The sequence below is a fragment of the Crassostrea angulata genome, chromosome 1 (assembly GCF_025612915.1).
Source record: "Crassostrea angulata isolate pt1a10 chromosome 1, ASM2561291v2, whole genome shotgun sequence".
Lineage (NCBI taxonomy): Eukaryota > Metazoa > Mollusca > Bivalvia > Ostreida > Ostreidae > Magallana > Magallana angulata.
Genome location: NC_069111.1, coordinates 3,259,515 through 3,284,287, shown reverse-complemented (window position 1 = coordinate 3,284,287; position 24,773 = coordinate 3,259,515). Strand labels below are relative to the sequence as shown.

General features: G+C 33.9%; 2 protein-coding genes across 2 annotated transcripts in view; one reads left to right on the top strand and one right to left on the bottom strand.

Annotated features, from left to right (window-relative positions):
- Window positions 1–2,636: 2,636 nt before the first annotated feature.
- Window positions 2,637–16,526, top strand: LOC128176500 (homeobox protein Hox-A1-like). Its single transcript, XM_052842897.1, has 2 exons — window positions 2,637–3,409; window positions 14,801–16,526. Exons 1-2 carry the CDS (start codon window positions 2,860–2,862, stop codon window positions 15,133–15,135), a joined length of 885 nt encoding a protein of 294 aa, XP_052698857.1. The 5' UTR covers window positions 2,637–2,859; the 3' UTR covers window positions 15,136–16,526.
- LOC128176440 (NADH dehydrogenase [ubiquinone] flavoprotein 1, mitochondrial-like) overlaps window positions 3,450–24,773 on the bottom strand; it is a 74,017-nt gene continuing 52,693 nt past the window's right edge. Inside the window, exon 13 of the mRNA XM_052842800.1 lies at window positions 3,450–3,459. The gene's annotated coding sequence lies outside the window, so the exon portion shown is untranslated. The remainder of the gene's footprint in view (window positions 3,460–24,773) is intronic.

Genomic DNA, 24,773 nt, shown 5'->3' with positions numbered 1-24,773 from the left:
ACCAGTACTCCCCCGAACAGACGCCATGCAGACCACACCTCATTATGCAGCTGTGATCTTCTCAAATAAACTGTACAAATTTAGATAGAAATCGGAGAAGGAATCAGCCATTGATTTTCTTCTTCAGTCCCATTGCTTTTGTTTGATTTGTTCTTTTAATATAAATTAGGAGTGGATTTTCGTCTGCATTGAATTAAGGACATTTTTTTTTTTTTAAGATGATCTGTCCTTAAGTATCTAAAAAAAACATACAGTAATTATTCATTAAATAAAGTTTCAAAAACAATTTCCAATTCAAAATTGTAATTTAATTATTCAATTTTTTTGTGGGGGGGGGGGGGGGGGAGAAAATATGGGTCCAGAAAATATATATATCAAATACAGGTTTTTTTTCATAAAACTCAAAATAGTAAATGAAATTAGATTTTAATGATTTAGTTTGGTTTTATGTACTTATATATTTTGTATTGCACAAAGTGAATCACAAATTTTGATGAGTTTTCCATAATCAATCTATAAAAAATATGATAATAAAAGTACACTTCTACTTACATAAACAAAGACAAAAACACCGACGCGATAAAAAAGAAATAAAAAAAATGTAAATAGATCTTTTATCTCTTTGCTCAGCGAAAAATAATATTTACTTTTAGCGCTTTGATCACGCAGAATTATTTCCATATTTAGACAGTTATAATCTCCAACATTACAAATAAAACCAATTTTGTCTTTATTTCATTTTTACCCTGTCATAACAAACAAGTTAGGACCAGGGGTCATTCTGTGAGCAGGGTAGGTTTGTAAATCGTCTTGTCGAAAGGTGTTGAACGACAGATCGCTACCCCATCGGTTTATTCTCTGGGGGTTAAGGTTTTGACCACGGTCAGGCCTGGTGTTTTGCGAGGGTCGGGCTTTGGTTTTGTTTTTCTCTGCAGTGATATGATCACAGGTCGTAAATGTCATTTAATCAGAAGATTTTACAATAAATCTAAAGTCGCTGACATAGTTATGACTACAATAAAGAGATAGCAGTTTTTGAAAATCTTAAATAAGATATTAATATGTTGGGTTATTTCTTTATGACATAATAAACTCATATCTTTGTTAACATAATATTTTATCGCGCATAAAGTACTGAGGAATTTCTTTTTATTCTTTGCTTTAATTATGCTTGGATAATTTTGTTAAGATAAAAAACATGTTTTTGTTGATATATCAATTTTACTCTCGTTAAAAACCTTCCCTTATTTTCTACACACGAATTTTGAAAATAAAAACTAGAAATAAAAAATTTAAATTAAAAAATTTTTTAAAAAATTGAACCTTATTCAAATATTTTGATAAACGACGAAACAAAGTACTGATGTCACTGATAACTTTGGCCCAGTACTTTAGATCCGTTTGATCCTGATTAGAAATACCAGTACTTACAGAAAATGAAATAAACCTCAGCATCGTGTCCAACCCCCGGGGTGAGAGGCTTCTTCCTACACCCCGGCATCTCTGTCATTTTGTGAGAAACTGATGAGAAGAAGGAACGTAACCTCCTCGTATTTGTGTTTTCAATTATACCCCTCACATCACATTACGATTCCAGTCGGCGAAACAAACCCCCAAAACTTTCCCTGAATTTTTACTGTCTGCTAAAAGCTCTTAACAAGCCGGAGTTTATTCCTCACTCTCTCTCCGTGTCAGCTTCTACATTCAGAGGGTTTTACACGAATTGCAAAAACGAGAGCTGAAGATGAGTGATAATGATGATTTGGCTAAGGGGAGAATCTTTAATTCATCCGATGTGATTTTTCTCAATTCATAAACAGAAGTCACGGTCGTTTCAAATACTTGATCAATCAATTTCTTTGGGATTATTGCTCTATTTTGCTGTTATAACGCTTCATATTACTCTAAACATGCATTTACGTTGGAGCTTTCATAATATGAGAATCAACGAACTTTATGGAATGTCAAAAATATGTGTGGAAAATTTGTATTAAAATATATAGAGCGAATTTTTTAAAAACTTATTTCAAGTTTCGAATTCTCTTCTGTTAATATTTCAAAATCATAGCAGACAATGTGTTTGAATTTATTAATATGTTCCTCTTATTCGTATTTCTATTCATTGTGAGCCATGTATCCTTGTGTCAGTAGCTATAAATATTACATAGCAACCACAAATAAAACTTTCAACAGTATATATTCCTTTTCTTGATATTTTTTTTTAATTTGTAAACCTGTATTTTGCAAAATGTATAATAACGATTGCATGAATTGCGTTTTGTTGGTTTTTTGTTTTGTTTTTTTTTTTCTTTCTTTCTTTTTTCTCTCTCTCAGTTAAGTACAATACTTCCACATTTTCGTGGTCTCTCTCGTTTCGGCAGAAGTAAACAATGTGTATTCCGTCACACATGAATGGAGAGGGAATATATCTACTGTATACCTTTGATTCTTTAAACCTTTTGATCGCTATTTTGTCAGGTTGAAAGACAAATTGCTATGGAAACGTGATAGAATGAACATTATGAAAGATTGGAGAGGCGTTTTTTTATTCTAATTTACATGTGACGCAATTCTGGGACTTTCTTATAGGCAGTGTTGACGGAGATCATGCCTTAATAATGTATGTTATTTCGATCCACGCACCGGTAACTCCGTTCTTATCCACGGGCCATCTATCAAAGGACTTTTTTCTTTGCGAGAGATGAATTGATTTTGATTGGATAGAAATTGTCACGTGGGTGCCACTGTCTTTCTAATCCTGTCATATTCAAGTCGTAATTTAGCTCCATTTATTTTAGATTTATCTCGCTATCGACAGCTGATTTAAGTGTTTCATTGACAAGACAACACAGAGAAATAATGAATACAGACACCGACTACACGATCTGTAACTTGGATGCGCACCCCTACGTAAATGGGTACAACACATCTGAAATTCCCAACACGATTTACGGATATAATAACAATATCAACTCACGTGCTATTGACACCGGACAACAGAATTATTACGGGTCAGAAAATATGCTTCCCCCCGGATTGTCTGGGGTCGACCTTTCTCTCGGAAACCAGGGATTAACTTATCCGGTGAGTGGGCCAGTCGTTCCCCGGACCACAAGGCATCAGGGGTATGATTTAGGGGACACTCAGGGCCATGTCGTGGAGCACTACATCCCCCAGCACGCGGCTCTCGCCGGGGACCTAGGGTCCGGACAAAATATAAACTCTGGTCGCTCAAATTTCGGGACAACGTGTATAGATAATTTAACGTCTTGTTCTCTTTCCAACGTGTATGGAGCCACTATCAATCAACAAGTCCCCTCTCCGGTCAAATCGGAACCCAGCAATGGTCAGAACTTACAAAACAAACCATTCAGATGGATGCAGATCAAGAGGAATGCACCCAAACCTGGTGAGTGACTTTTATGATATAGAGACATGGCTTGGCGTATTGTCTGTATCTTTTCGTAGTATTATACGAGTATTTCCCAGAATTTGTCATATATGTTATATGCCCTTTCTAAGAAACCCAATATGTGCCTAGTGTATTTGTACAACTTATTTTGGTCTTTTTTTTTGCTCGGTCCATAGACTTATTTTACAGCGAGTTCCCTGTGTCTTATTGTAGTTGGCGGAATTAAGTTTTTTGAATCATAAACTCGTGATTTTACGAAGAAAAATTTCGATCGGAAATAACTAAAGTTAGAGTGAGCGACAGACGGTGTGACCCTGGGATAGAGCTCTGGTGACCCCCGGGGCGATTTTCCAGCTCTTCTCTACACCTGTGAATAATGCCCGTAATATTGTCGACAAACTATAAACACAAATATTGTCAGTTTTTTTGCTACACCAATACAACTGTTTTAATCGTAATTATCATTACTACAGAAAAAATAGGGATTTGCCAACAAGGAAATATAGACTAAAGTCAAGATGGAGAATTCCCCCGTAATATCCTGAGCAAACAGAACAAGGCTCTGATATATTTACATTTTAGAAATCATATTCAAACTCAAACACAGCAGAGCTGGTATAGGGCCTGTAGATTTAATTCCCTGTGAAATTTGACCGTTGTTTTAACTTGACACAAACGGTTCAAATTGTTTGTACACTCCAGACTGCAGACAGGATAATCGGAGCCAAGAGCAGTTGTGCAAACCCTAGCAAGAGCTAAATCCGGGTACCGGTCTCCAAGCTAGAGGGACGTGCACGCGCGAGCGGGCGCCCTCAGACTTAGTCTGTTTCCACACAGACATTTGTTGACTTAGTTTTTATAGACCGGCTTTGTAAACGTCCTAACTAATTATGTACCCGTGTACGATTATCTCCCCGAATTGTCAGTTTTTGACAATCAGTTGTTTTAAATTTACCTTTCCATTATGGCGGACCCGTTAAGTACCATGTAAATTGGGAGATTACACAGTTACGGAGGCATGTTTCAATACTCAGGTCCTCAGAATCCCCAGATATCTGATTCTGTCTCCTGCTAATTAATAATCATACAGCACCCGATCCAATAGATAGGATGATGTAATTTGTATTATAAACAAGATTTTTAGAATAGAAATTGTATAGCTTACAAGCGGCCTTGTATTTACAAACAGAGAGGGAGAATGAACTATTTGTAATCACCGTTCACCATTGTTACAACTCCGTCCTTGTGGACGGATATTTTATATTCTTTAAGTCTCTTTTGATCACACTCATCGAATTGTGTGATTTTATTCTGTATAAAGTTCTGCTAAAAATCCTCAATAATTTGATTTGTCATTTTGTGTCCCCCTCAACGTGATCAGATGTCGCAGATTAAAGTAGTTTCATTATCGACAAATTTTTAAATACCCCCATCCCAAAGATGTAATAATAAATTAAATGTTTTTTTTCTTATGTTGAAAAAATAAATAATGTAAAAATTTAAGTATATAAATGTTGGTAAAGATATCAACGGTTTAATATTTCATTTCGGTAAAAATCTTTCTTTTAAAACTAAAATTAAACTGAATTTTTTTTTCATAAAAAGAAAAGAAACCTGAGATTTAAATCACTCTGAATATACGATTTAAAGGTCAAAAGATTTTTCGACAAACAATTTAGTATTTGTCACTTTTAGTAAAGACAAACTGCCTTAAATTGAAATAAGTGTCACGTCCAAATGGCCAAATAACCGCCTGTCCTGAAACGCTCCTAAGAAAACTAATTGCCGGAATCGATACTGAGGAGACAGGCCTGTAATCCGGAACTTTGAATGGCAGGGTATCAATAGCCGATGGTCGCCGATACAAGGGTAATCAGATCGCTCCGGTTATCTTGAGTGTCTGATCACACCTGAGAGGCTCCAAAGACTATCTGAAGGCACCAAATGAGTATTATTTACTCTCTCCTTCCAAGAGATACATGTAACTTACGAAAATAAATCGCTTTTTAAAAGTGAAAAATAGCAATTTAAAGAATATTTTTGCTCCCAATTAAAATTTCAAAATATTTGATAAACAAAAATGCTGGAAAAAATGAATAAAGTATGATTTTATTTTTTCCTCACTTCGCATCTTCTCCTCTTCTTTTTTTTGAATCTTATTTTTTTCGTATCTTCTTTTTTTTCTTTTTGTTGTTTTTTGGTTATTTTTCAGCATTGAAAATTTATGTTTTTACTCAACACCATCTTTTATTGAAAAGTGTTCACCCAGTAAAAGTTTTTTCCGTCAATTAGGGATTTGAAAGGAAGCGAACAGCATCCACACGCCGGGTGCGCACGTCAATGCACAGGATGTAAAAGCCCGGATGTTGGGTAGTTTGGATTTCTGGCTTTCGGATGCATTTATGTTTTGATTGTGTCCCTGTCGTTGACGGGTTGTCATTTTTTTGCCGCGCTAATGGGGGGACACGCTACACGTTTTAAATCTTCTAAGATCGTATTTCAATTTCCACTCAATCATATTTCATTTAGCTCGTCAGCATTGCTGGAGAAAAACGTGCATTAAAAGGCCTGTAGACACTCGGAAAGGCTTTGCTATTTAGTCAACAAATTATGTAGAAAAGCAAGCAGTCAAAATCATTATGGTATTTGCAACATAAATATTGTTACATCCTAGACATTAGAAAGAGAAAACTGAAGATTATGATAATAATTTGAATAAATAATTGCATGTGTATTTGGAGAGAGATGAAAACATCTGACGGGTATCGTTGAGTTACAATTACACGGTAATTCAATTTACTTCCTGTCAATGGTCGTCTTAGATTTAGACATACAAATCGATGTCCCGGGGATTGGAGGGGTTCTTTTTATCTGAGTTGTCATCGGGAGACAATATTCCCCCTCTGGCCTCAATAGTACAACAAGAGGATCCCCAATGGTTAGGATACTCCGATAATCCCCCAAGTTATTTGTTGAAGAAATAAATATCGCTTTAGATGAAAGCCTAATAAATATGTCAATAGCGAAATCCGCGGTTGATATTATCTGAATGCATTATAGATTTACAGCCCTAATTATCATGTTGCATATAGTGCTGCATAAGGGAAGTGCGTAAATTGCAGTTTTAACAGGTGTTGCATCCTTAAAATTATTTTAATTTACTTGACAATTTTTTTTTTGATCAAAAATATTTTTTTTTGTTAAATGAGGAAGCCTATGGATGTAAAAAAGGACTTGTAATATGAAATATTTTTTGAATCTTTTTTAATGTTTGTGATGGGTACATCATGGTATGACGGATGATTGGGCCGTCACAAATTGGCAGGTAGTAAATACTACCTGTACACTTACTACCTGTACTGACGAACACGTGAGACTGGGGACCCGCATTCCTCACATCTGTAACGTTCCTGTGTGTATGGCTCATACCCTTAATCTTACTGGTCAGATTTTACTCATCCATAGACTCGCTGCGGTACAGTTTCGGTAAAAATTTATTTTTAAGGTAAAGATTTGGATTTAATCAGAGGAATTTACTTCCAAATTTTTTTTAAATTCGTATTGCAAACCATATATTTTTTTTATTTCATCATCATCATAATTTTAAAAAAATCACACTTTTAAGATTTCATTGATAATAAAATACCAGTCTCCGATTTCCGAAAAATCTCTCGACCCTGCCGTGATTATGAATGGCGGGTCGAACGTCCCTGGTACGACCCAGGGAACATGGCTTGGAGACGGTGGTCTGATGTACAGTAGCAGCTCTCAAATCACTTCCGTGTACCGCTCAAAACTTACTCCATGGCAGTCCGTGTTCAGCAGTTTTACTGCCCCTCTGTCGTTGCGTAATTCAACCTAGGTTCACTCAATAAATGAACAAAATTACAACTATCTTGAATGAACAGAGAATAAAAAAATATCATGTTCATATTTGATATCCAAAATCTGTATTAATTCATTTTTTATCAAACCGAATTGAACACAGATATTTGGGTTTAATTGCTTTTGCAAAACCTCAAGGCACAACTTTTTGATTGGAAATTAAAGCAAGGAAAATGCATTTCTAAGCAAAATATGAAAATTGTATAACTACGCATTTTTTTTTTGTCGGTTACAAGTGAAATTAAAGGAAATTAACAAAATATATAAATTCAGTAATGTATTTTAATAGAATGCAATTATATGTATTACAAAAACGAAAAGGCAAATTTTATAGACGCATTGAAGGAAAGGAAATAGTTCTCTTGAATTTTTTAAGTGAAACAAAACACAGCAGACATAATCGGTAGCTAATGTTTAAACAATTGTCTCCAGTCAGGACTGACGAGGCTAGGCGAGAGGTTTTTGTCTTGTAAGACTGGTCTCATAAAGGTTGTGACACTACAAACTAACAAGCCATCATCGCAACAACTTCATACCACCCACAGTCTTCAACGTAAAAAAAATGTAGCCCTGCGAGTTTTACCGCCATCCGCCGTCTTAAATCGTCACTATCATGACTCAGGGGTTTTTGCGCTTTTTCCGGGATGATGGCGGCCCGGATCCGGTTCTTCCGTTAGTCTGTCGTTAGTTTTCGCTTGTCACTTCTCTTAAATCTATGGAGCACCTTACTGAGGCGCTGTGTCAAGAATCGACAGCGTTTTTGGGCCCGACTGCTCCTTTTGCATTTTATTAGAATATTATCCTTTGAAATAGGTTGTATTTTCCTTTGATGATTGAAATTCACCGAGTTTTGTCATTTGGATCCGAAGATTGAATCAAAGCTAAATGTTAGGGCGTCAACTGAAAAAATCAACCATACAAGTGGTTTTATATTGTTAAGTATCCAAATTGTGGTGAGTTTGTTTGTAATAAAGATTGTGTCAGCATTCAGTATATTTAATAATTTTAAGGTTGATTGGTTAATCTTCTTAACTGGTTTCATTTCCTAGTTGTATTTTTCTTTATAATAATGAAATACGTTATCAACAATTAAAAATGGAAACAGTAAATATCCCCTAAATATCCCTATGGAAACAACATGGTAATTTTTTAGATTTTCATGTTTTTTTCCTGTTTACTTTAATTAAGACATAACTTGTTTTTTTTTTTTTTACAATATTCCCAATTCAACATTCTTCTATTTATAACTTAAAATAATTAAATACAAACTCAATGAATTAAACATCCTAATATAATTTATTTGCACTTACATCCGCTCTGTAATAACGTGTTGAGGTAAACAAAGAGTACATACTCCGAGGAAACCACAAAATGAGCGCCATTGTCTTAAGTCTTCCTATATAGAATACTTTCATCTCTTACGCAAGTGTGCAAAAAGGAAGTGATTTCTCGTCTTTTTTCCCTTAAACGTGTCTTGTTTGTTGCAAATTAATTCATAAAGCTCATCGTAACGATAAATGAATGGAGTGTTTATTGGGGGGGGGGGGATTTTCCATGGTTTAATTGGCAATCATTGATTACAGAATCATTTTGTCTTGATTTTTTATGCGACTTGTAAACACGTTGTGAGCGGACACCATGTCTGCAGGAATGTCTGTTACGCCACCATTGATTGGGATCGAGATCCTCAAAATTTGAACCACGCCTCCGGAAGTGGTACCATGCAAAAAATATCCAAACTTACCTCAGTGATTAGATTTTCATATTATCATCAACATTTTAAACCGCAGGTCTGGCATGTCTCGATAGTTTACATAAATGAAACCAGGTCCTCTGATGTTAGCTTGTCATTAATGTCGACAGTATAGGTTTTTATTATCATAATATGAAAAGTGCAACAAAAACCGAATTCTAATTAACTTCGATAATTTAATGAGCGTTTGATCAGAGTAATAAAATGAATATTGCGCATCGTATAAAATCCCACACATTATTGGAATGTAACAATCCCCGCTCTAGTCATTATATCGTGTTTTTATTTGTTCATTTTAACATGACGTCAACGATAGCGCATTGTGATTAGATGATTATTTCCAAGTTTTCCTTTGGAAAACACTCATTGTATTATATAAAAAATGATTTAAAGCATAAATCGCAGGTTTCACGTAAGCCATTGTCCTAGTGATTTGAGAACCTACTGTTCAGTAGCCTTTGTATATTGCCTTATACATTGAATAAATATTTAGATTCACTTTAATCAATAAGTTAAAGGTAAAATCTTATGATGTAAAGAAAATCCAGGAAAAACTAAATAAATTGTCGCTTTTATCTATAGTAATCATATACTTTGGAATTAATATTTAATCCATTTTTCTGACATAACGTGTTTTTGTTGTTCTTAATCAAGGAGTTAGTTAAAATAACGATAGACAACGCTCAGTAACAACAGTATATCAATTGTCATAATACCTTAATAAAAATATTTTTCTCCTAAAAAAATCGACGTTTCAAACTTTCTTAGGATAAACAATCTATTGATAATCCTTGTCTGTCATAACTGATGAGTATCAATTTTTGAGTATAATCTGATCAATTTGTTCAGTAGCGTTTTCATTTATTTTACTAATTAGCTATACAATCATAGCGCGGTAATTATAACCCGTGGCAACCTATAGATTCTGCAGAAAAATGAGAAAAATGTCGTCCAATGTCAGAAGGAATAACTCGTGTAAATACAACAGGCCCGCCTCGCGTGTGTCGAAGTCATAAAATACTGGAAGAAATTTGTGTTTTTAAGCTTCAAAAAAATAGGCAAGAATTGTTTTCTTTTAACGTCTCATTATGAATCAATAGGGGTAAAATATAGCTCTGTTATGTTGGTTTGACTCCGTGCATTGTGAGAATACAAGCCAAGAATAAAGCAGTATATTGTAACTCAATTAGACCTGAAGTTATGCCATAGCAATTTTTAAAAAAAAAAATCAGTAGCAATATTTTCAGCATCTTAAGAAATTTATTTATTTTTTATTGAATAAACAGAGTTTATGTGTAAAATAATTGAAATAATGAAACAAACACATGGAAACATCAATAAATAATATCGGTAAGAACAAAAAGATTTGTTAATTTTCCGCGCCAGTCCTGCGTTTCATGGGAATCACCCAATCCTTCAGAGATGATGGATGGGTTATCTGGGTGAAATCGAGGCTGTCAATTCCAAAAACAGTAATTCCAAGAGTTTCCACTGACAACGCACAAAGCTGTCAGATTCCGCAACAAACCAAAGATACAGCGGAAGTTTGCATGTTACCCATGTGAGTGTATGTAAGCATATCGGGACTGTATGCGAAGGATCCTACACGTGCTAGTAGTGTTTGACCAGTTCCGTGTTGTAGGCGTGAACAAAAACATGTTTTGCTTTAACACACTAAAACAATATTTTGTTAGTAACCCCCCCCCCCTTAAAAAAATTAAATAAAATAAAGAGAGGAGGAGAGAATTATAAGAAAACATATATCATAAAAACCTTATCTTTTCGGAAACAATTATACTTTTTTATCAGTTGGTAACATATAGCTTTAGTAATGAAAAAGAAATATGATGAATGTTTATTAAGCCATTTGGTGAATCCCAATTTTAATGCACACGAGCAATGGTTGTTTTCAATTCAAATAATTTCTTTTGCTATGAGGTTAAATAATTTAATGCCCAAAAAACGTTGATGGTCTGCGCTGATTTGGGGAGTCGGAAAATGTTAAAATAGGATTTAATAATTTCTCAAGTTCAAAAGCCAGGAAACCAGAAATTGCTAGCCTGTATTATTTCTGTTAAATGCTTTAAATGTTTTTTTTTCAATAGCTGCATTTCAAAACTTTGTTATGCAAAATATATTTTACAAAAACTTGTAGTTATTTTTCTGCAATGAAAACGAAATAAATTGTTTTCTTAATTAACGAGAGAATTAATATTTAATATTCTGAACTATTCATCATTCAAGGGGAAAAATTCTTACACTCCTTGCTATTCTTTTCAACTTTGTTGAATGCATTCTGTTGAAAGTCAAAACAACTAAATATGACAAGGGAAAATCTTTTTTTGAGCCACCAGGGGTTTTCAAATGAAATTATCTTGATTCTTAAACGTTTCGGTCACACAGTTTGTACAATGGCTATTTATCACATCGGGTTCGGGAACACACAAGGGAGATCACTGGTAACGGAAGGCGGACACTTCCTGCCAGAACTCCTTAATGCGTCAATGTTTTATCCCACGAACTCCTGACACAAATAATAAGAAACCAGAGACTGTTTTGTTAAATGCATTTGTGGATCCATATGACTGTTTATTAAATAAAAAGAATTTTACGAAAAAAATCATAATGACAGATTTTTTTTGTTTAAATCAAGTATCTACATGTAACTATTCTGGATTCTTTTTTGGAAGATATGGATTTTTTGTGTGTGTCGCGAGTGGTGATTCAGTCGCTAACACGTAAGGCGGGGGGTTCGAGTTAATTTTCACACAGAAATTAAACTTAATGTGATTATTTCACTGTCAGATGATGATGAATGGACTCCACAAAGGTTGATCGCGAAAACATGCGCCCAGCTCTCAGAGCGAAAGGCCTAATCAGGAGAACAGACAATGGCTCCAGCAGGACATCTCACCGACTATCAAAAGAAAATATCACTTTCAGCTCCACTGAATACTACTTTTTCTTTAAATGCTAATAAATTTTATTATTTCTTGCCTCTCTGAGTAAGAAACAATAAATTCGTAAATTTGCGCATGCACACCTGAAAATGAAGGATATTTTCATAAAAGGAGAAAACTGTTAAGAAATCGCGATCACAATGCCCTGATTCAATTTGAGTAAATCCGTGAAAAACTGAACAGTTTTTCTCTGCAAATAAAATTATTCATATTTTTTATGGTATCAAGGGTTGCGATGAATTTGAATAACCTTATGATTTTAAAAATTGCATTTTTTTTTCATTCTAAATATACATCTAAGACGCTACAAGAGTACCAAATCAGAATGTTATTCTAATTTACTGTGAGTTTTTTCCTCAGCAAATTGAGATCTTTTCTAACTGTGTATTTTTCCCCGACAACCTTTTTAGAATGATAATGGTTGGAACTCGTTAATCATTCGCTGACAGATTCTAATAATCCGGCGATAATTCTACACACACTGCCTCATCAAGACCATAATTAACCCGTCCCTTCCCCCCTACCCCCTCGCTGTGACGGAGACTCCGTACAAGAAGTATTTTCTGATCACAAAGATTGTTTTTCCATAAATTAAAGACTTTTTTGGTCCCTTTTAACAAATGGGCCTTGAGACTTTGTCTCGGTTCTAGAGTTGTCCTGGATTTGGGGTCAAAAGAGGTCATTTATACGAACAAAATATTCAAGATAAATCAAATTCAAAATACTGATAAATACCTTTACAATTTTACAGTGAATATTTATTTCTCAACATAAGTTGTGAAGCCTTTTATATTGTGTACAATTAATTTCAATCATACATGTATGTATTTTGATACATTTTTGCAGTGAAAAGTAAATATCACAATAGTTTGTTAATTTCTTTGTTTGTTTTTTTTTTTGGGGGGGGGGGGGGGTGAAAAGAATTATTCTAGGGTTTTTAATAACTCTTCGAAATTTATTTAATTACAATATTGTATTGTATCTGTAGACATTTTTACACATATTTAGATAATCTAGTATGTTTAGTATGTCTGAGGAGACTTGGTAGTCAACAGATTACAGATCACCTTAATTAGATATGCTTTAAGTGCAAAACTTTGATTTGTTGATGTAAAATTCCATAGATCTATATTTAAGCTTTAAAATTGCAGTATTTTCCTATAGGTTTATACAGACTGCCTTTTTTCAAGGAGATTAATATAGCCTTAAAATGGCTACGACCATCGATGTTGTTTGAACAGTACTTAGGTCTATCAGTATATATAATAAACAAATCCGTTATATAAGATAAGCATGATGGTGCACATTTTCTGAGCGCTCCATTGTCATGCATGTAGGAGTTAATTAGTCTGTCAGAAAGTCAGAAGATTTGGAGGCCCCTGCTAACAAGACGAGGTTGACACGCCGGTGTCACCTGAAATATTTTATGGAATCGAAAATCCTTTGATATATTTAAGGGCGAAGTCATCTGCATATGATATAAATATTTAAGTCGCCCGGGATTGTTTATACCTGCGGTTTATGGTAGCTTCAGTCCCCGTGTCTCAGGCTTAGCATACATACATAATCTGCATAATGTCGCGACCTTATTAATAATTCTATTATTATTAGACAAGTTATTTAGGCACTTTTTGTATGTTTATTATTTATGACCACGGTTTTCCTATTCTCTAAATAATATCTTCCGATCGTAATAATATTGGGTATAAATATGGCCCTCGCTAGGCATAAAAAGAGGTTATAACGGGTTATATGGGATTCCCGGAAGCGCTGACGGGTATGAAGTCGTAACCTAGACTGTACACGTACTGTACACTGGTATCACGAGGCATTGTACGTCTGTACGGCAAACTGATCGCTGTGTGCAATCAAACCTAAAATATAAAGGGTTTTCTATTGTTATTAATAGATCGAACTGTGAAAAAAGATCAAAGGAGAATTTATGATAAATGGAATTCATTACCGTGGGTGATTAGACAGGGATTGGGGATTGTCTTTATATCTGACTTGATTTGAATAATTCAAATACTGCATACAAAAAGGGTGGAGGGCCACTTGAATTAATGGAACTTCAGAAGTGGTTGGTTCCTACCGATACCTGTTGATTTATAGAACCTTATCTCAAAACACGGAAAACTTGTTTGTTTTATTCTCTCACTTCTGTAGAACATTTCCTGATCTGTGTTTTCGAGAAATGTGAAAATGGCGAATTAAAATAAAAGTTTGAAACAACTATTTTATTTTCTATATTATCTTCTATAAAATATATATTTCACGCATGCATGATAATTTCACATTGCATCAAAATTTATACGATTCTTTAAAAATGAAAACGAAAGGAAAATGGTTTTCTGTTGTTTGCTTTAGCTGTGGTTCTCGCCTGTTTGTACACGCGTTGCATATTGTTGCTTCTGTGAGGAATTTATATCATTATATATGTTGTGGTCACTTTCTGTGTCTGAATTAATGACCGGTTAGACAGTATATCTGCAGTCTGTGGTTGCCGGTGGTTGGTGTCCACTGAGTCGCTCACAGAGAGTGCCTATATGGCAGCGAACACACAAGGCCTCTAACCGCCAGTTGGCTTCAAAAGTTATCTTCTCTTGTTGATCCAATTTATAAAATTATCCCTAACACTGAACAACCATACACACATATACTTACAAATTACTCTTCAAATATAAAATATTTCTTCTGTTGTTGATTTTTTAATCAGTTTTTTCAGCCATGTTGTCAACACACAATTTAAAAAAAACCATTAGTTTAATGTATACCTCCTTTTTTTTACAGTGACGAAGCAAACCAATGAATATGGGTATCCCTCCACCCCCGGGACTCCACAGCCTAATATGGGACGAACAAACTTCACGAATAAACAGCTTACGGAGCTCGAGAAAGAGTTCCATTTCAACAAGTACCTGACACGCGCTCGCCGAATCGAGATCGCCGCGGCGCTTGGACTAAACGAAACTCAAGTGAAAATCTGGTTCCAAAACAGACGGATGAAGCAGAAAAAGCGCCTCCGTGAGGCTCAGTTTGATCAGAACAGAGGCGATAACTGCTCACTGAGCGGACTTGATGGACTAACTATGACCGCCATGTCTCTATGTCAGGAGGGGAGATAACTGATTCCAAAGACCGAGTGTTTCCGTAGTCTGTGAGAATATGAGTGCTATTTTTACAATGGTGCAATACGTTCCTGTTTATTGCTGTTGTACGAATTGACAAGTGGAAGCTTGTTCATGGAGTCCGTGTCTCTCACTTTCACCGTCGTCAATGATGCAGTCCCCGATTACTGTCCCTTTTGTGTGAATTTTATTCGCAAGACTTTTTTTTGTCGAAAACAATCATTTTTTCTGTCATTTTTCATTGCTCAAACCATGCGAAGTCTTACAGGGTGTTTATTACTATAAAACCTCATTGTTGTAGTTTATCCAACATAAATACTTAGTTCTATCATATATAGAACACACACGTATAACCATAGTATAATATAGTCAGATATTGATATCTGATTTTTATGTTATAACTGATATAAAGCTTTTATCCTTTATATTTTGATGATATGGCCCGAGGCTTTCCGAAGGTTGCTCGGCCAGCAGTGATTTTTAGATTTGCCATTTGTACTAGTCATATAGGAGGGATAATTATGATTTTTTTTGTGTTTCCTACAAATGTTTTTTTGTGACCAGCGTTTTATAAGGCTGCTCTGATTAGTTTACTCATGAATAAAGCATAATGTATACCACACAGACTAGGCAGTAGATCCCCGTTCTTTGTTATGCTCGTCAAACCTGTCTTATTTATATCCATATGTGTTCATTAAAGTCGTTCAAAGATTCAAACATTCCAAATCTCATCTGGTTGTCTGCTCCAAGTGTACTGCAACTTCAAAACCGTCGAAAAAATTATTCAAGTAACTGATAATATGATTGAAACCAAAGTTTTACGTTCAAACATGTATCGGAAAGTTTCAATATAAATTTGAAATACTAAATCCTGTACATTTAGCTGAAAATATATTTTAGATTTTTGCAGTTCATTAAGACTGTTATTGTACATTCAAACCTAATCACAGTGACTCCGAATCAAAATACCAGTACAGTAAAACCCTGTTTGAACGATGTGTCAAAAGCGTCCGATTTTAAAAACGTGATTCGTCACGTGATATTGAAAAAAAAATATTTAATACAATTTTAAAATAAGGAAAATAGAAGTGAATTGACTGTGAGCGTAATTCGTTATAAGGGTGTAAGATGTATCCGTGTTCTACTGTATGTTTTGTCTTATCGCAGACCAACCTGATTCCAATTGTGTTAGTTCATAACAATGGTCGTTTTGTCACAGGGTTATTTTGATTTACACGTAACTGTCAACTGCATGTGGAACATATTAGCTCAAGTGGATATATATATTTATTGAATTTTATGAAGAAAACACGATTATTTATATATCAGTTTTTTTGTTTATCTATTTTGATCAGCGAGCAATAAAATAACTTTGGTGCAATAACCTCTGAATGTTTTTATCACTTTTTGGCGGTCAGTGGATGAAAATGACCTTGGACTTTGTCCTAGAGGTAATTTGTCCAAGGAAAAGGTAAGAGAACTGTGTAGGTGCCGCCCTTGTGTTAATTTACACCACTTAGGTGCCACTTTTTGTCGTGGTATATTTATTTTCCACCATTAATTATCAGGTTTCTTTGAGGTTTACTAGCCATTACGATTTACTATCTGTTGCATAACAAACATTCTATAAAGGGAAATTGTATAACATAGTGTATACCACATTTATAACATAGTGTATACCACATTTATAATATAGTGTATACCACATTTATAACATAGTGTATACCACATATTACATAGTGTATACCACATTTATAACATAATGTTTACCACATTTATAACATAGTGTATACCACATTTATAACATAGTGTATACCACATTTATGAAATAGTGTATACCACATATTACATAGTGTATACCACATTTATTACATAGTGTATACCACATATTACATAGTGTATACCACATTTATAACATAATGTAAACCACATTTATTACAAAGATTACACCACATTCCTTTATTTCTAGGTAAATCTTAATTATGATTTATCTTCTCAAGTTATAATTACCATTTATTTAAAGATAAGGTTTTTAAAAACAATATGCTTCGTATAATAACAAAAAGAAAAAAAAAAGATTACCAGTATAGTTCTAGAAATTCTGAATAACAATTAATCAAAACCACTGATATGATCTATATTATATTAAAACCGGATACTAGTATGTATATACCTGGTAATCTTAGTTCTTTTGCAAACTCGATCAATAGATTCGACTATATCATGAGTTGAAAAGATACATGTGTGATATAAAAGAACACGAAAATTTCTCCTGAATTCAATAAAGTGGTAGTTATGGTGTTATTTATTTATTTATTTTCCACGGATTTTATCAAGATTTTTAAAAATTCATAAATACATATAACAATTCATATAATGTACAATTGTTTGACTAAACATGAAGAGAGTATCACAACCGAATTTTGTGGTTTAAAGCAAGGTTTTTTTTTTTTTGCGATGTGATATTCAAGGAAAATATATGAGTTCAATGCGATTACACTAAAACTAGTTTTGTGAGAAGTGAAGTTTTACGCGTCGAAAGTTCTTTTCCAAAAAAAAACATGACAGAAAGTAGAAAAAAGACAATAGTAGTGTTAGACTGACTTCGCTAGATGTGTTCTCCCCATAGCCTGAAATGACCCCTGAGTCTACATGTCAACGATCGGCGATACATTACCGAGGGACGGAATGATCAATCAACTCCTACAGAGTTGTCTACCTTAACGCAATAGAGAGAGAGAGAGAGAGAGAGAGAGAGAGAGAGAGAGAGAGAGAGAGAGAGAGAGAGAGAGAGAATTTGTTTTCAAACTTATAAACGCATTAGTTTTAACTTTTTACTTCGGTCATGTTATTCAACTTGCAATAGCTCTATTAAACTTTTTATGCGTTTTAAAATTTTCGAGTTGCAAAGAACAGGCATTAACTCGTTTAGGCACGGAATGATTCAATCTAAGTAATCTGAGACAATTGGACAAAATGAGATCAGTGAAATCATACTTCATTTATCGTTTTCTATCATATATTTTTACGTGAATGTTATATCTTTAACTACATATTTGAATAAATCTTTATAGCAAACTAACAAAAACAAAATATTCTCTTATTATTTTCCGATTGCATGTATTTGTCAATACATGTATATGCAACACTTTTATTTTTCCATTCTTGGAAGGGAATAAAAAATAACAAAAAACCTGGTGCCCACAGATATGGAGCGAAAACTAAATGTCCAGAGAGTTGTTACAACCCTTTGTTCTTTAGGTAGAAAATATGGGTAGGATGCTCACTTTCATGGAAATTGGTGATGTCTCTTGTTAATTCGTGTTTTGAAAGGGGTTTAAATCTATACGAATTAGAAAAAAAAATGGTTTTAGTTACGTATGTGCACGCACGGAATATGCAAACCATATCATAAATAAATTAGACCTGAGAAAGTGTTTTACATGTATAGGCAAAATTATAAATTTTGATTTCAATAATACGTGCAATAGACAAAAACATTGGTTTAAGTATGTAATGGTGAAAAGTGTGTCAAAGACAGAAACTAGATATAATCTTGAAAAAATCCCGAAAAGCACGAAACACAGAGATTCATTTTTCTGTGTGGAAAAAATCACCAGAGAATTGTCGTTCAATCATCATACACAAAATCATCATTGTAGCAAGTTTTGTTTTTAATATACAACGTCTAAAACTTCAAATATTGACTGGGTTTTTATATTTTAGGTAAACGTTCGAATCCGAGGAAAAGCATCCATTGTTTTCTGTAATGTCCAAACTAAACTCAACTGAGAGATACTCTTATGCAGCAATTCAATGGCTTTGGTGTTCCCTTTCATATAAGTCTTATTCTTCATGGCAGCTCGATCAGATTTGCATACAGCTTAAACTGAAATATGTTCTATGTGTTGAACTACAGCGGAGCTTATAAGGGTTTTGGATTTACGTATGACTATTGTTAACGATTATAAATACATATTGTTTTTTCGTTGTTGATTGTATAAAAAGTTCTTCTTTTCAAACGGACTGGATCGTAAAAAAAACCAAACAATTTCTTTGTATAATTGTGAGTGTGAATGAAGTTGGCAGCGTTTATATATGTACATTATACATGTTGATATGAATCCGCATATAGAGACAATAAATCAATTATAAATACAGCTTCTATGTAGTAAACCTAAGATAATTTAATTTTTCATTTTATGTACACAAAGTTCAAAACATTATAAATCTGTAGACTGACAACACTTTATCGTGATGTATAAGATTTCAACAAATTGAATTTCTATTTGAAAGAAGTGTCATGTTATAAAGAGGATGGGTGGATAAGGCGTGTGAAATGCCCATACACGGTCGGACAAGCTACTGAAAATTTTTAAAAATATCCACAAATCTGATATATTTTTAAAAAATCATTTAAAACAATATACATTTAACATATCATTGATTTTTAACCTATAAACATGTTCAATACTTGGAATATGTTGACTCAAACAGGCGTATACGTATCAAAACCTGCAAATAGTGTCATTTTTTAGAACTTCAAGACATTTTCTTTCATACATAAAGTGGGTTTTTGCTCCATATTTTCTCATAGTCTAAATAAGGTCTATTGGAAAACAAACCGATTTCAATTCACAAAAACGTGGAGAGATGACCCACTATACATTAAAAATATCATTTTGTATCCAAACAATTGAACGTTTTGAAAAAAAATAATACAAGTCCGTAAACTCGTGGTTGAAGTCACACATAATATTTAAACAGCCTACATTGTTATGTCTGAAATGGCTCAGTGGTTAGAGTACCCGACATAAGCTAACCTTTAATATCTAGGGTTTTTATGTTATGGTTTCGATACCGCAAAAATTTCTGGCAATATTTTTTTCTCTTATCTTTTGTTAAATATATTAAAAACTGAATATAGTTAGAAATTGTGCTTTTGCAAACTTGTATTATAATATATTTGAATAGATTTAATTGGAAAAAAATGAATTCAAAATTGTATTTCACCACTAAACCGAATGGGCATTTGCGCCATCTTATTCCCCCATCTTCTTTTTAATTAACTGGCGTGGTGTAAATTCAATTTTACCCCCCCCCCCCCCAAAAAAAAAATTGCATTCAAAATTTACAACATGACAGAAGGTTTAAAAAGACTTTTGTCTGTTGTATACTAGTATCCTTCTGGGTTATCAATGATTAAATATGTTTATAAAACATGTAACATGGCCACGCTTAAATTAAATGATTAAAATATTTCATGCGATAAAACGGCACTCGTTTTGTTTTGTACTTAAACTTTATATTTTCTAATGATAACTTTTTTCAGTAACTTTTTGTAAAATTTCATCTGTTGATATGTTGATATAACTGTATTTGACTTAATTATACAAATATCTCGAAAGGTAAGTAATTTTGTAAATTAAGAACTGGAAATACAATCACTGTTTATAGATTGAAACGGAAAATGTCTCTTACTCCGACTTGTTATAGTTCACAAATCCTGTAGTAAGAATACTCACTACCTGTATATGCCTATACCATAACCTAAATCGGAAAAAAAAATCCCTGCGTAACAGATGAGTATGTGAGGGGGACGGGGTTATGGGGTCCAGTGTTGTAACCCGTCTGACAGGGGGGTGTCGTGCTAGTGTTGTTCGTGGGCCATGCATCATTCGCGCCTGCGTGGGTCCCCGGTTCCCGGTGGCTGCCCAGGACTACCAGTCCTCTGTGAAGGACCACGGTGCTGCGGTCGGTGTCCCTGATCAAAGCCCGGTCCTGATGGATCACCGCCACTCCATCTAATATTGAGAAGCGTTCGTCTCATCCATCAGTCCCCGGGTCAAGCCGCCTCGAGAGGAAAACCTCTAATCATTGGCAAAAACATAAATTAGAAAGTTTATTGCTGGAAAATATGGTAGCTTTCACATATATTTGACCGATTAACTTTTCTTTTTTTTTTCTTTCCCGAAGTTTAATTAACGCTGATGAAGTGATTATACGAAATGCAATCGCGTGGAAAGTTTGGATACCGGTATTACCTATACATTTAGATCGGGACTACTTAATCTGCATAAATATCTTCATTTACAGCAGTATTATCTCACAAAGTTCCGATTTTGGACATGAATTGCATGCGACTTCTTATAAAAGACGCCCTTCTGATGACTTCTTATTCACTCAGAGTACATTAATATTAGTGAATGGTGTAAAAATTACAATGCAAAAAACAATAACTGTTTAATCACAATATTTAAATATAAATAGTTTTTACAAAAAAAGTGTATAATAATGACATTGGGTAAAAAAAAAATGAAAATATTTAAATGTAAACTGTTCAATTTATTTTGATTTCTAAGAGAGAAATACTATGACACTGTAGATTGGAAACGAATGTGAATATACATATTGTTATGGAGTCGTGATATTTAAATCAATTTCGATTCAAAATGAAAAAACTAAATAATAAGAAAACTCTTTTTAATTCCTTTAAAGATATTAGAATGAGGAGAGGGAGAAAATGATGAAAGGTTACAAGTATCAGTGGTGAAGACAGGAGATAAGGCTACTGATAAATTGTCAGCTGGAGAAGAATACTGTATGAATGTATCATTGAAGAAAAAAGCGAAACATTGAGTCATTTAGTTGTACACGTAAATGTATACTGTGGTATCATTAATATTCAAAGGTATCAATTTTCGTGGATGAAGTGAAAATCACAGTTTCAATGTTAGGTAAATTCGTGGCCAATGACCCTATCAATACAAAATGTTAATAGAAATTGCACTTCGATGAAAATTTAATTTCGTGAATCAACTAAACAACGAAATCCACGAAAATTGGTATTCAACGAGTATTGATGAAACCACAGTATACAGTAGAGTGGATGAAATGCTGAAACATTCAATGCAACAAACCATGAAATAATCGAATGAGATTTTGGAATGGTAAAAGATGAAGTCCTCCATTATCAAAAGAAGAAATTCATTGGAAAATTAACGAAGCACGTACAGAAGTGACTTATTGAACAATATTGAACAATGATTATATATTGATTAATATATTGAACAAGTGATAGAAAAAGGTTTAAGAATGGATCAAAACATGTTTACTTCAATGACAATGGAAGCTAATAATACATGTAAATGATGCCTAAATTAACAATAGAACAATTGAAACGTAAATGATGAGATAGATAGAATAATCTATGTATAGGTGAAATGCTTAAATTAGATAAAACAGAAAGTGAAATACACCTGAATTGCTCAACTTGTTCAAACAAGATACATGTAGTAGATATTTGATAAGTGATGCAGCTGGTAAAAGACAGGATGGACTGTACAATGAAAGGGGTGATTATAGGGATTAATTAGAGATCTTACCAACAACTTTATCATGAACAAATCACTTTTTATTCCCAAATACAGTATATACCGAAACAAGGTGAATAAAGCATTATTATGTAAAAGAATACAGAGATTTTTACCTTACAATTGAAAAAGAATTCAAACAACTAACATTCATCAAATGGCTTAAACCAAATATCTACTAAAGCTTCAATTTTGCTCCTTTAATTCTACATGATTAAGGAAAGGTTTTTTGTTTAAAGTCACTTCACTTAATTATGTAGCAACTATGTATGAAACAGATGGGATGATCGTGTATATAAATATTACAAGAGGCCCAGGGGTCACATCTCTCACCCGAGGAACAATAGCCATAACTGATCAGAAAAGTTTTAGACCGTCCTTAAGTATCAAATACAACTGAGTTTTGTGTATCTTGCTTATAAACATTTTCAAATCTCGTCCACATTTTCTTGAGTTAAACATTGAGCTCCTTTTGATGTTTCAGTTTTTGAGATTTTTAAAGATTGTTCCCTATAATATATTCCTATGTGAAATTTGACCCCCCCCCCCAAATCGTGACACCACCCTACTCCTAAGGATCATGATTTTAACAAACTCGAATCTACACGAACCAACGTTGCTTCCACAAGTACAAGATTTTCTGACAAAAAGGATTTTGAGGAAGAAGTTTTTAAAGATGGTTCTCTAAATATTCCTATGTTAAAATTCGACCCCACTGTTGCTTCATCCTACCTCTTGGAATCATGATTTGAACAAAGGTGAATCTACACTACCCGATGACACATTTTTACACATTTTACACGTTTACACATTTCACAGCTCTTTTGGCCGATAGGATTTTGAGAAGATGATTTTTGAATAATGCCAACAAATTTTCAATATTTCTTAATTACTTACCCTTTTAAGGGGATCTGGCCCCATATGTAAAAAAAAAACACCTCTGAAATCCTTCTCCCAAGGATGCGTTGTGCTAAGTTTGGTTGAAATTCTAGAGAAGAAGATGAAAATGTGAAAATTTAACAACGACAACGACAGAGAAAGGACAAATTTTGATCAAGAGAGCTCATTTGAACCATCGGCTCAGGTGAGCTAATAAAAAGAATGTAAGAAATAGCTGTGATATACGATATTTTATTCACAAAACATCTAAATATAAATGTACATGTATATGAATTTAATTTTGTCAAGGACTCCTAGCATGTATACTTATCATGCACATGCCAGGGCACAAAATGAGGAAATTGCTGCAAATATACAATGAGTTTTTTTTTCTTGTATTGACCAACCAAAATCAAGATCAAAAATTGATATACAAGTTTTTAAAATTTTTAAACATAAAGGTACAAAATCACAAAAGTGGTACATGTTTACTTTCGTGAAAGTGCTTACAATTGATGCACAGAATCATAGCAGATATGAAACCCAGGTATAAAAATTCAATCAAGATAGAACGGGAAAACATAATTAAAGCCAGTTCATAAAATCAGTGAGCTAATAGCTAATATCAAAACAATTAAATAAAAGGCCTCCCTTGATTAAAAGCGATAGCTTTCCTGGGAGAGAGGCCCCTTTCTCCCGCGCGTTTGATGATAATGAATGGATGTAACAGGTGGTGTGATTCATCATCTTCTCCCATCCGCCCGTCCCCACAACCCTCCTACCCCCGGGCCGCACTCATCGATTACCTACAGCTTAGTGTTATAATTTTAATTGCTTTTAATTCGATCACGCTTGGGTATTTCACAATTTCAGTCCATAAATTCGAGGTCGTTATTTAAAAAAATGAAATAGAATTTTGTATTTTTGTTGTTGTTTGTTTGTTTGTTTGTTTGGTGGGGTTTTTTTTTTTTGGTTTTTTTTTTTTTTTTGGGGGGGGGGGGGGCTAATAGGGAGGGGATACAGAGGGCGTGAGAAAGTTCTTTGTTGGGGGGGGGGAGTAATGGGAAAACGGGAAGATAAAAATGTACAGCAAAATGTACAGCAAAACAGCTATGACTTGCGAAAACAAGGAAGTCTCGATATTTCGATTATGTAGATTATATACGTTATTGTAGATTCGACAATACAAGATGAAAATGCACACAATAATTGTATTATTTCTAATTAACCATATGCTGGGCATGTTACCACAACTTCTTTTGTCATGTGTCTGTGATAATCAACACTTTGTAAGTATTCAATATAGCCCTAGCTATTCACTAAAGCCCTTTATAGGTTTAAAACCTGATCCACAAATACATTTCATGTATGAAATGAAGATAT

Excerpts from the sequence above, each read along its gene's own strand:
- LOC128176500 (XM_052842897.1), top strand. The coding sequence starts at position 2,860 with ATGAATACAGACACCGACTACACGATCTGTAACTTGGATGCGCACCCC. Across the intron at positions 3,410-14,800 it reads GAGGAATGCACCCAAACCTG|TGACGAAGCAAACCAATGAA; the intron begins GTGAGTGACTTT and ends TTTTTTTTACAG.